At 42.8% G+C, this 13,360-nt stretch overlaps 1 protein-coding gene and 1 long non-coding RNA gene across 3 annotated transcripts; both read left to right on the forward strand.

The window, feature by feature from the left end:
* Nucleotides 1–293: 293 nt before the first annotated feature.
* Nucleotides 294–4,023, forward strand: LOC136421737 (uncharacterized). Its single transcript, XM_066409251.1, has 2 exons — nucleotides 294–2,648; nucleotides 3,182–4,023. Exons 1-2 carry the CDS (start codon nucleotides 2,625–2,627, stop codon nucleotides 3,488–3,490), a joined length of 333 nt encoding a protein of 110 aa, XP_066265348.1. The 5' UTR covers nucleotides 294–2,624; the 3' UTR covers nucleotides 3,491–4,023.
* A 5,781-nt stretch (nucleotides 4,024–9,804) lies between these two features.
* Nucleotides 9,805–12,566, forward strand: LOC136421778 (uncharacterized). 2 transcript variants are annotated; one of them, XR_010753508.1, is made up of 3 exons: nucleotides 9,805–11,136; nucleotides 11,659–11,773; nucleotides 11,946–12,566. It is a non-coding gene; the product is annotated as an uncharacterized lncRNA (long non-coding RNA). The 2 variants fall into 2 exon arrangements; XR_010753507.1 differs by having other exon boundaries at nucleotides 9,805–11,773.
* Nucleotides 12,567–13,360: the final 794 nt, after the last annotated feature.

Consider the following 13,360-nt stretch of genomic DNA (forward strand, 5'->3'; position numbering starts at 1 on the left):
GGACCGGAGCTGAGGCAGATAATGTCTGTGTGTTGCACATGATATCTGTGTGTTATTTTTGTGCGGATGTAAACAGTGAAGTGTTGTCAGTGAAACGTCAACCGTGCGACAGTTTGACCTGATGGGACCGTACCACGCGTGTTTGGAGCAGTCAAAGCCCGACAAACAACGGTATATACCGCGCCACCACGATGTTTGCGAATGTGTACAACTTGCAAGGTTTGAACTGGTAAGTACACAATGGATTTGTTTAAAAAAAAAAAGCTTTATCGCATGTAACCTGACCCCGTTAGCTCAGCTGCATCTTTCATGTCTTTAATACCCAAAGGCGCTGACGGGAGATTCCCTGGAACCATACTACCATCTAACAAATGACATGGATCATCATTATCAATCTACTCCCATTTCAACGAATGATGTTTAGGGTTGTATGTTTGGGAGTCGTCAACACACATAAAATGCATTCAGTAGTTTTCCCCTTGCTGGCGGGGCGGGCATACAAGCTGAATCAAAAGCCGGGCTGGTACTACAGGGCGGGGCCGGGAAACTCCACAGGAGTGCTGAGCTCTATTTACACCGGCGGGATGACTGCTTTGGGCCGCCGAATGAACTGCTGGTCAATGGCCCGATACCAGTCTGACCAGCACAAGCCAAGACATTTTACATGACTATGTTCAATGCTATGATTGTATATTAAGGGTAAGACTAGCCTGTCAATAGCTTCTGTCTTTTAGTTATGCAAAACATGTACAAGCCTAACATCTGCGTGGAGGGTAGGGTAGCTGACACTACAGTGGATACTTAGCAGGCAAATTGAGCAAGGAGGTTGATTTGAGGCTGTAGTGTTCCCGGGAACGAGCGTTTCGCGATCTTCCACCAGACATTTGGAAGTGGCTACTGACAGGATCACCTGTCAGCAGTAGACAAATCTGCACTGCTGACAGGATCATCCTGTCAGCTGTAACAGATAGAATAGACGACATAATGTATCCTGATCTTATACAAAGGTTTCTCAGTAGCTAGGCAGTAAGCAAGCTATATTTAGGACTAAGACACGTGAGCAGGCCGTATTCGGAAGCTCATCTGAATAGATTAGTGTTGACCAATAGCGAGTGAGAACAGCTAGCTCCTTAGCATAAGCCCGCCGATTTGAACTCAGAAGCTATCCTGTGACTAAGGTAAGTGATCACGCGTAGATTAGCTCTCTGCATTTAGTTCGTAATAAATACTAGATGATTGTAGAATATCCTACATTTCCATCATTACACTCAACCTCCGTAATCGTAACGCTCTAGATCGATTATTGTGCATCTTGTACTGTAGGCCTTTATAGTAGACTTGGCTTGTATTAAGTACGTTAACTCCTTGATATGACACAGAATAAACAACGATCCGAACAAGAGTATTAATCAAACCGGCTTGGCGTTCTTATCTCTATAGTAGCGTAACTAGCTATAAAGGTTAAGTCCACATCCTATACAGAGGATACCCTAGACCAGAAAAGTTGCATTGATTCCTACACCGCTTGTTCGGACAACTGTGGTTTCTGCTTGCTTGTGAATTTTGTGTGCTTCTTTTTGCGCTGTCGGTTCCCGTGTGCTACGCGTGTTAGCTTGTTTTCGGCCCGTTTCTTTGCGTAGCTAGTTAACTTTTCCCGACTGTTTGTGTGCCGTACGAGTGTTGTTGCTTTTCCTGTACTACCAAATTCTTTGTCCTGCTGTTTTGGCTGCAGTTTTCTGCATATTTTCCGTTTTCCAGCTGTGTTACTAGTGGCGTGGGTTTCGCGTCCGTTTTTTCACACTGCATAATTGATTGGACCTTGCCGACATCGCAGTCCGTCTCTAGTGTCCCGCTGTGCGCCTTTCGGGCCATTGTTTTTCCAAGAAGACCGCTCTCTCGGACGTCTTGACTTGCAAATTGAATATACCGTTGTTGTCAGTTTTCTGTGTCCTACTCCATAAATTATTCTCTCGCTATCGTTAGCTCAAAATCTCGTTTGTGTTTTTAGACCTGTTCTGTTTTGGCTCCCCGTTTTGTAGTACCCATTTCTGTTTGGCTTTTTTATTTTTGTACCATCATGGGCCATGGCGGCCGCCAAAACTAATGCCCCGGAGATTGATTTCCGTAAATTAGAGGCTGCATTGTCCTTCTTCTACGGCCCCATTCCTGCTTCGTCACCGGCGACGGCTGCCCACCCCACGTCTTACTCCGAAGAGCTCCTTGCTCCCCGGTTTCTCTGCGTCTATCTAAGGCGGATGTACAGTCGCACACAGGACCCGTTCCACTACCGCAGCGACGTCGACACCCAGGCTTTGCGGCAAAAGCGCAGCGAGACTCCGCAGCAATTCGAACTGAGAGTGCACCAGGCGCTCGCTCTAGCCATAACCTCCTTGCTCTAGCCTACCCCGGAGCCGACCAGCGCACGCGCGACGACTACGGCGTGCAGGTTTTCCTGGACAAATTAGCCTTAGATGACCCTGACCTCGCAATGGATAACCTTAACCTCCATTAACACTTAAATTATTTCCTTCCTTCCACGAATTCAACCGCCTGCACGAACATCTGAGGGCGCAGAGCAAGCTGCTAGAGGAGGACGGAAGGCTGAGGCGGTCAAGACAGAGAAAATGATGACAAATAGGAGAGACAGGGTATGTGTATTCAACTTTTTATCTATTAAAATTAACAGATTGAAGAGATGGGTTAGGCGATTGTTCAAGTGGCTTTGTGCATGGCATCCACATGTTAGGGTATCATGAAGTTCAGGAAAACCTGGTATGCAACTGACACTAAAGAACTATCTGACTAGTTTCTTTTTTATCAAACCAAATTCCAAAAGAAAGATGTAATATTTATCAGGCATTTATGCATGTTTGCGTGCTTTTCGAATTTTCTATCCTAGATCTAACATTCTATCTAAATTACAAGTGATCATTGGAAACAACGTTTATGAAAACTATTAGTCATGAAAAATGTATTTCCTACCAAGACTGGCTACATTTTGCTGGCTATATTTAGAATGGTAAAGTAAAATGTATCTTGGTTTCTTAATAACGCGGCAGTTTGTGTTAAAAATCCCCCGATGATGATATTGGTTTGTGTCGTTCAAAATCGTTTATTGCAGTGTAGCCCTGCCCAGGTGCCCGCCATGCTTAATAACAAGATTTTTTCTGTACCCACTCAGCTGTTCAAGTCCCGAGTTCGGGTGGCAGGGGACGTCTTGGACAGAGAAGAATACGACTACCTGAAGTCATCAGGACAGGTTTACATGTCCGATGAAGTCAGCGATGAGGACGACAAGTCATCGGTGTGGGTCCAGCCACCCGCCTGGCGGGCGAACAAGTTAACGGACATAACGCGAAGGCGCCAGGCGGTCCTAGACCAGAATAGGAGAGACAGGCGCCTGCCCTTCTCCAACAAAGAGATAAAACAAGATGAGGAGTTTACAGACAGATGTCCACCATCCAGCGGGCTGCACAGCCACACCTCATGACTGTGGCCTCACAGGTAGAGGAAGGCGCGGAGGGAGAGGAAGGCGCGGAGGGAGTGGAACACGTAGAGGGAGAAGAACGCACAGAGGGAGAGGAAGACACGGAGGAAGAGGAAGGCTGCGACTGAAGCTAGGAGTTGTGATGATGACTGATGTGGCATACTTCATCATTAAAACGTCACATTCCACTATTTACTATCACTGCTTAGTAAGTTGACCCTATAGTACGTAGATATGACTTTTTGTATATCTTACAGTGTTGGCTTTAAAAGTTTGTTGTAGTCGTTTTTTACTATCGTAGTTTAGCAAGTTGACCCGTAGTACGTAGATAAGCCTTTTTTGTATATCTCACAGTGTTGGCTTTAAATGTTTGTTGTAGTCAGTTACTCAAGCGAGTCTTTCACGACACAATGGGAACCAGTCCCTGAAGGTTGGGGATCTCAGTCGAGAAAGTGCAAAGTTTCTGCATAGTTCCTCACGTCTTTGTGATAGTGGTGTTAGTGAGAGTCCTCCAATACAACTTGCATTTGATGATACTTCTGTTTTGCATTCGTGTATTGATTTGCCTAAGTCTTTGGTGTGGTACTTCTGTTATTCTTAGTTCGTGCAGTATATTCGTCTATGTGTAAAGAGTTAGGAATTCAAAACATATTATACTGTATTAGGATCATTTTCTCTCCCAAATAGTCTGAAAATGTAACGCCTAATAAAGTTTCTGAAAGGAGAAGTGTTACGGTCCGATTCTCGGTTCCGAATATCCTTAGTTATATGTAAACTTTCCGGAGCGTAACAGCCCGAACGCGCGGTCAGAAGTTAGGCCATTTTCTGAACGCATTTCGTCTTAAATGAGTCCGAAACTGGAAGTCCGGATATTATGAAGAGTATTGTGGTCCCGTTCTTGACTACGGAAATCATCAGGAAACGTAAGGAAGTTGAGTCGTGTTTATGTCCGGATTCACCGTCCGGATTTGCATTACCACTTCGGACGTATACGTAATTAAAAATACGTACCGGAAATCACCATCTCTCGGACATAACCGGGAATCCAGATATGAGGAGAAGCGTTACGATCCGATTCTTTGTTCGAATATCCTTAGTATATGTAACCTTTCCGGAGCGTAACAGCTCCGAACGCGGTCAGAAAATATATCATATTCGGAACGTGTTTTGTCTCAAATGACTCCAAAAATATCCCATTACTGGGAATCCGGATATGAGAAATAGTATTTTGTTCCCATTTCGACTCCGAATATGTCCAGCGTTTTGCAACCTTTCCGGAGCGTGATAACTCCGTACGGGCTCCGAAAAAATGACGTATTCGGGACGTGTTTTGTCTCATTTAAATCCAAATATGTTCCATTACTGGAAACCCGGATATGAGAAATAGTATTATGTTCCCATTCTGGACTCCGATTATTTTTAGTGTTTGCAACCTTTCCGGATGGTGGTAACTCCGAACGGGCTCCGAAAATATGACGTATTCGGAACGTGTTTTGACTCATTTGAGTCCGAAAATATTCCATTACTGGAAATCCGGATATGAGAAATAGTATTATGTTCCCATTCTGGACTCGGATATTATCCAAACACGTAAGGGCGTATCGTCCGGATATTGCCCGGATATGTCCGAAAACGTTCCCAGTCCGGACGTATACAAACGTTGAAATGTCCGGAAATAACCCCCTTTCGCATAGTGGATAAGCCTTGAGGGTAAAGCCTGATGACCTAAGGAGGAGAGGAGTCACCCACCAGGCAGCTCACAATGGGATGCACCTAACAGCTGAAATTGTGATTTGACATACATGTACAACAGCAATGATTCTCATGTAATCATCACTGTCGTCAAAATCATTAGACAGTGGTCCATGTGTAGAAAATTTTAGGTGGTTTGGTTTATTTTATGTAAAAAGTGTTGCCAGTCTCCAAAATACTCTCTAAATATTTGGCTGTTTTAATTAATATAGTTATATGAAAAAGTACTTCCTTCACCTTCTTTGTGTCATTTGGGCAGCAATTAAGCATGTACTGTAAGCTAATTGCCTTCGCCGTAGGCAGAAGGGTATTTTTGGTCGGGATTTGTTGCCTTCGCCGTAGGCAGAAGGGTATATTTCTGGTCGGGATTTGTGGAGTGATGGTGTTGTCGATGTAACTCTTGATGCCATAGACGGATAATGGTGATTTTTGGTAGGTAAGTTTCTGATTGGGAGACAAAGGTCAATTTTGAAGATGGGTGTTCTGGAGGGGCTCCTTTGGTGCTGCAGTGGACCTTTTGTGTTTGTCGGGTTGTTTGTTGGTGGCATAACTTGAGAGAAATTAAATGGATCGTGATGAAATTTAGTAGGTTGTTGGGGTCGGTAAAACGAAGGTCAAGTTCGAAGATGGGTCTTCTTGGGGGGTTCCTACGGTACTACAGGGGACATTTTTATCTGAATTTTGGAGGAGGATACCTCAAGCAGGGTTTGGTGGATCTTAATTGTTTTGGGCAGGTAGAAACTATTAGTGATGGTTAACATAATGAGATGCATTCTATACAAATCAGGTCCTTCTTTACATAATTAATAAGGAAAAGTTGAAATTCCTTTTCAATGTGCTATTTTTTGGACGACGACCTATATACGAGGACACCCATACACCATATGGACAGAGTGACAGGCAACATGTGGGCAGTGCTTTTCACAATGGCGCTTCAAGACATATGAACTGAGAACTGTGCACATAGAGAGGAAAACCGATTTATATATATATATCGATTATGTAAATATGGACATACTTTGCTTAATTGATAAGAAAATGCTATGATTTCAAAGTTGTAGGTGACGTATTTTGATGCTTGCATTCGGAAGTTAAATGAAAGTGAACATCACCATACATTGATTATGCAATCCATAACACACCTTTCAAACGCATCTTTCATACAAGTTAACAACATTCGGCGAAGGTATGGGATCGCAGAACTCTAGTTGCATATGTTTTTATCAAAAGGGTTGTAATGTAAACTTGAGGTCCATGATCTTTATAATTATGCCTCCTGATTTCATGATGTCTAAAAATCGATAGACACTTTACGTGCACACTGTTAAAACCTACACTATCTAGGTCCGCTGGTACATTTTCTTGTGTAAAAACAAGAAAACCTTAACAACTACAATTATACTTGTAGGTACATTGAGATTGCTATGAGAAAAAAAAATAATGAAGGCACTCAGTTAGTAATTTAGTATACATTCCGCTCTCCACAGGTTTGTGTATACTTTTAAACTGCACGAGGAAAATGTGTATTGTAACGTTAAATTGAGAAAACTAGCTTGCTGACATGGACTGAGTGTGTATTTCTGTTACCGTCAGCAAGAAGCTTTTTGGAACGAATATGTTCATTGTGTGAAAATCGATTAAGATTTGTAAAAACTAGTGGAGTGTATCTTTTTTTTTTAGTTTTGTGTAATATAAACACCTGAATAACCTCTATCAGGTTAACTGTAAGAACAGAATGGTCTTAATGCTAAATGAACTTAGAAATAGTCACGAACAAGGTAGGCACATGATCTTTGCCCCAGCCTCATCATGTTGAGTCACACAATTTAGTGATAAAAGAAGTTGAGAATAGTCTACACATAATTCTTGTAATATTATGCTCAATGCACTGGACGTGTGTGTTTTCAGAGAAAGTCTGATAAGTATCCTCCATATGCTGACGTGAAGTATTAAAGTGTGAGTTACTTTTTCGAAGAATCATTCTACTAAGTAAAGTTATTACGTAAATGATCGAACCTTCGATCCTCCATTCCTGGACCCTGTTCAAAATATATATTTAAGAAAATAGAACACAACAAATGTGTGACCATAATAAGTATAGTACATTTCCCTCTAATGAATTTTGAATATATTTACGTTCACATCTGAGATAAAACTATGCTACTTAAAGATGCAATGTATATCAGACCAATGTAGGTGCAATATATGTTTCGAGACCGAATTAGGTGCTACGTTTCGAGGCTAAAGGTCAGAGGTGACATTTAGCTCTGTATATCAGACCGAATTAGGTGCTATGTTATAAGACTAAAGGTCAAAGGTAACCTGCAGCTTAAAGTCTAAGTATCATTATTATTCAATACGGTGTCGGCGCTAAAATTGACGACCAGTCCTATGTTTTCTGTAGAATAGTCCGTCCATGGTTTGGACAATCTTAGCTTTTATTCCATTAGATTATAATGTTTTGAAGTTATCTTTCAATTCAGTGTACTAGCCGAGCAAAATGCATTCAGCATATTCGAAATAGCTACGGGAGAGAGAAAAAGAGAGTCTAAACCCCCATGCGGACCGCGTGACTCATGTATTTGGCTCAGTGCACCAATTTGGCTCTTCCACCAAGCCAAATAATTGCCGAGTTCATGCCCTCACAATTGTATTTGGCAAGTCACGTATTTCGCTTGACACCGTGTCAGCCATATTTGTTTGAACTCAGAGACGTCTTGGCTCCTACTTCAAAGGGAATAAATACTTTTACCCACCTTCCCTCTTACGGTGTGGCTATAAACCAGGTAGGGTGGACCTTATCGACCCAGAATAGATTTCAACGTGTGGTATTTCTTCGTAAATGGCTCAATACAGCAGGTTAATGCTAATGTGGGAGGGGGAGCGTCCTACAACAAAACACGAACAAAACTCAAGACTTAGCTTTAGTTTAAATCAAGATTAACTTCGCATTCGAGGGGTATGCGTGATAAAAGAGGGCCATATAATTATACGTGAGGCTTTTACAAGTTATACGAGGGGATACTGTAGGTATACCGTATACTATACTCTGAAAACCGTGAGCATAATTGCCTGGTTATGATTTATAACACGTATTTCTTTCATCATGAATGCCCTTCAGCATGTCCGGACAACAGGAGTTAATCTGTGGCCTCTCGCGCGTGGTGACCATAGCAGTCCTCCCCAGACTGAACATGGAGGAGCTGATATTTGAACTCAACAGGAGGATTCAAAACCTGGACAAAGAGAACAGCATCAAGAACAGGTTGGTCAGTATCCTTAGGGACGTGATGTTGGAGGAATACCGTCAGTTGGAGAGAGAGACAGAAGTCAGTTTTCCAGACGAAATGACCATACCTGAACAAGAACAGAAGACAGTAACCATTCAAGAGAACGTTCCAACCTTGAACGCTGAAACAACGTCTATAAAGACTTCAAGTCCTGGCGCCTTACTTCAAAGTTCTGGATTGGACTTAATCATAAAGAAGGAAAACAACGATACAAGCAGTGAAGTGCCCATGCATACAGACGAACTTGAGCTTAATGCAGACCAGATACAGCAGACAATTTTACAAGAAGAGAAACTTTGCTACACCCCAAGTCAAGCTTCGGCGACACTTTCTTCAACCGATAACCCCCTGATACAAATGAATACCTCACGCATTAAAGAAGAAGACTTTGGTTCGGCAACTGTGGATGAAGGAGCTTGTCATGATGAAGTCAACATTGACATCCCTGCTTTTTATATGCAGGTTCTAGATACAATTAAGCCAATGAGTGATTCTTGCACAGAGAAGCCTGTCGGGGGACACAAAACCTTTGAGGAAACACCTTTGGAATCTTTTGAACCGACCCCAGACCACAGTGATGTACATAGGTTGGAATGCCATGTGTCCAATAATGATCAAATCGAGCAAATTTCTCAACCGTCCCACACGGAACATACTGAGCGTTACAGCAACGGCAGTGAGACTGGTTTAATCAACAGCGGACATGAACGAAGTGCAAATAAGAAATGCGGGGAAACACCTTTGGCCCCTTGTCAACCGACTTCTGACCAGGCTTGTGAGAACGTGATGTCCCTTATTCCTGACTATGAATCTCGGATCTATTGCAAACGTTATTTGTGTGACGTGTGCGGATTCAAAACAGTGAGCGCAAGCAGTTTCTCTAGGCATAGGCGACGTTACAAAGGAGAAAAACCTTTCGTGTGCGGCGAATGTGGTTACAGGACATATGATAATCAAAAGCTTGGCCAACACATGAGAACACACACTGGTGAAAAACCTTTTAAGTGTAATCAATGTGACTTCAAGACGTCATATCAAGGCGGGCTAGTCCAACATATGAAAATACACGCTGGTGTGAAACCCTACGAATGTGAGGACTGTGACTACAGAACAGCTCACAAGCGCGCTTTAACAAGACACAGGAGACTGCACTCCGGTGAGAGACCCTACAGTTGCCAAGAGTGTGGCTACAAGGCACGTGAAAAGGGCAACCTTACCAAGCATATGAGAAACAAGCACCAATGAAAATACTGCCAGTTACCAGATGTGTCTGTTTATGTACACTGCACGAAATGGCCACGTATCCTGACGGATCCGACGTATCCGGAATCGGGCCTCATGGCGTTTCCGAGCGAATCCGGAAAAATCCCAGTTCACTGCTCGGATACTGAAGTGCCCGCAGATCCGACCAATTCCGACGCCGTATTCTTCTGGATTCGTGATGCGCCTCGGATACCCGAAGATATTTGCGCGGATCCCTCGTTTTTTGATATTTGGAATGTTCGGATTGTTTGTATGTCGGTAGTTGCTTCGGATCCTGACGAATAAATACACACGGCACGGCATGATCTCATTTCCTGACGAATCCAGCAGATCCGGAATTGCGCATCATAGCAGATACGGAACGTTTCCGATTAGATCCGATGCACCTCAGATCAGACAATTCCGGCGCCGTATACGTCTGGATCCTTCATACGTTTCGGGTACAGATACGGAACGTTTCCGAGCAAATTCAGACAATTACCAGGTACACCTCAGATCCGGCAATTCCGACGCCGTATACGTCTGGATCCGTGATGCGCGTCGGATACCTGAGGATATTTGCGCGGATCCTTCGTTTCTAGATATTTGTCAATATGGCAGAGATGTTCGGATTGTTTGTCGGTAGTTGCTTCGGATCCTGACCAACAAATACACACTGCACGGCACGCGGCATGATCTCAGATCCTGACGAATCCAACAGATCCGGAATTGCGCATCATAGCAGATACGGAACGTTTCCGATTGGATCCGATGCACCTCAGATCCGACAATTCCCGCGCCGTATACGTCTGGATCCTTCATATGTTTCGGGTACAGATACGGAACGTTTCCGAGCAAATTCGGACAAATACCAGGAACACCTCAGATCCAGCAATTCTGATGCCGTATACGTCTGGATACGTTTCGGGTACAGATAAAATATCTACTCGGATCTTTCATTTTTTTATGTATTTGCCAATATGTTAGAAGTTCAGATTTGCCAATATGTTAGAAGTCATGAGCTGTCTCGGATCCTGACGTGTACGGAACACGGATTCGTGTCGGATATCCAAATTACCCACAAGACACTTCTGGGCGCGACAAACGTTAACGGTTTTCTTTCGGTTAACAGCACAGACAAGAACGGCGTTTCATCACCTTCTGTGCTTAACATGGCATCGTCAGAGTCTACCATGGTCGACCAGTGATTTTTGAGTGACTTGAGAGTCGAAGGGAATTCGGTGTAAACTCAAACGCACGGAATTGCGACGTTGTCTTCTTCGTGCATGCAATATTCGTCGCCCCCCTCCCCCCTTGTAAACGCTGGTAGGGAGTTGATTCATCATTTTGAGGGACTGCCCTTTGGTAAGTACAAATTGAAAAATTCCCGTTTCTAACTAGTTTTGACGTCAGTTATCCTCCTATTGTGGCTTGACATATCATCGCATTCGCATGACCATAAGAATTCTCCAGCCGACCTGCCCTTTTACGGCGTTAGGATCTAGGAAATTTAAAATTTCAATTTGTTCATTCTTGCCAATGGTCATCAGACATGTGTGTCTGGTTAACGTTTCAGATACAAAATAGCAAGCAGTGGAGGGAAAGATAATTAAAGATATGGAAGGGAAGAAAATGTCATAAGTATTTGTCCCACAAAGATCCCACAGTTTGTGGATAGTGAACTAGAACTTATAAGGAGGCAGTAGTGTGCCTCAGTGATTATTTCATTCAGTTATAGCTGTGCATGTTTGATCAATATCATATTCAAGTTATAGATGTAAGTTTTACGTAGTCAATTCAACGATGCCCAGATTCATTTTTTTACACATGCGAGTATGTGATATGTTTGATATTTGTCATTGTTTCCATTTATATATATATATCCAGTACAGCATCGGCAGATACTTCCTTCACAAATGCAGCACATATTGTGAGGACCTTGGCTGGGAACAAAGCAATCAACTGTCAGATGCTCAGCTGCTGAGTACCTCAGGCTCCTTTGGTAAGTCCATCATCGGTACACTTCAATGTTAGCTGAGAGAGGCATGATGGATATCCATTGTCCCGTGTTTTTTGTAGCTGCTGTGATGAAACGAAGCCCATGTCAAAATCATGTGACATGTTCCTTAAATACGTGAATTGATATTTATTCATCATTTGGTTTTATCATATAGGAACTGGTTCATCACAAGATGGACTCCAAGCTGAGTCCAACATGCAGATACAGAAGAAATCAGCCTTGCCTGTCCCTTACCAAGAGTGCATGGAAGAAGTGAACTCAGATGTAGTCAGAGAATGGGGAGAGGACGATTATACACATGCAGTTCCACGGCATATGCTACTTACGTTTAAAATGTGGCGTGTCATCATGGGAGTTCTTCAGACAGTATAATGTTACTTTCTATTTTCAACCTCTGTATTTGAAACAATTGTATCTGATGGCTTTTAGACGAAGAGCTGGCCACAAATAAGGCTTTTATTACTTTAGTGGAATATTTAGAACATGTAGATGATTTTGGTCCAAGGGCACTATACAGTAGTAAATATTACCACAATGTTGTGATGGTGTTAATTGTAATACATTTCATAATTTTTCAGAACATTGTGCTTACACAACCCCAATTTACCGACATTAACCTGCATATGCAGCGGTGCTTTGAGTATGTGGATGTCCCTCAGCCTGTCTCAAATGAAATGGATCATTTAGCCACATAGTACTTCCGTATTGTATTGTATTTGATAGTTTTTGAACTTAGAAATACATTATGTTGAGATATGAAATGATACATATGTTACATACAGGCTTTCCCAAACTTCCTGTCATTCAAAATGATGTTTTGGGTATAGTTAAATTAGGAATGGAAGCACTTAGTCGGATCCGTTACGGATTCGTTGTTTTGTCCACCTGTATCCGTCAGTATTCACCATTTTCTTCAAAATACAAAAAAATCCCTGTACGCATCCGTCAGGATCTGTGGCATTTCCGTACAGTGTACGGCTCCGTATTCGTCGAAAATCCCTTACTTTCGGATTCTTCAGGAAATATTCCATATACCGGTGCGGAAATAGTCGGATACGTTACACGAATCCGTCAGTATCCGTCAGTATCCGCCAAAAATACAGAAAAATTCCTGTTCGTATCCGTCAGGATCGGTGGCATTTCCGTACAGTGTACGGCTCCGTATTCGTCGAAAATCCCTTACTTTCGGATTCTTCAGGAAATATTCCATATACCGGTGCGGAAATAGTCGGATACGTTACACGAATCCGCATGTATCCGTCAGTATCCGCCAAAAATACAGAAAAATTCCTGTTCGTATCCGTCAGGATCGGTGGCATTTCCGTACAGTGTACGGCTCCGTATTCGTCGAAAATCCCTTACTTTCGGATTCTTCAGGAAATATTCCATATACCGGTGCGGAAATAGTCGGATACCTTACACGAATCCGCATGTATCCGTCAGTATCCGTCAGTATCCGACAAAAATACAGAAAAATCCCGGTACGTATACGCCGGGAAACGAGGCCATTTCGTGCAGTGGTACTTAGAGATAACTAAAAGCCAACGATATGTCAATTTAGCTACAAAT

This window comes from Branchiostoma lanceolatum, chromosome 16, assembly GCF_035083965.1.
Source record: "Branchiostoma lanceolatum isolate klBraLanc5 chromosome 16, klBraLanc5.hap2, whole genome shotgun sequence".
Taxonomy (NCBI): Eukaryota; Metazoa; Chordata; class Leptocardii; order Amphioxiformes; family Branchiostomatidae; genus Branchiostoma; species Branchiostoma lanceolatum.

Excerpts from the sequence above, each read along its gene's own strand:
- LOC136421737 (XM_066409251.1), top strand. The coding sequence starts at position 2,625 with ATGATGACAAATAGGAGAGACAGG. Across the intron at positions 2,649-3,181 it reads TGACAAATAGGAGAGACAGG|CTGTTCAAGTCCCGAGTTCG; the intron begins GTATGTGTATTC and ends GTACCCACTCAG.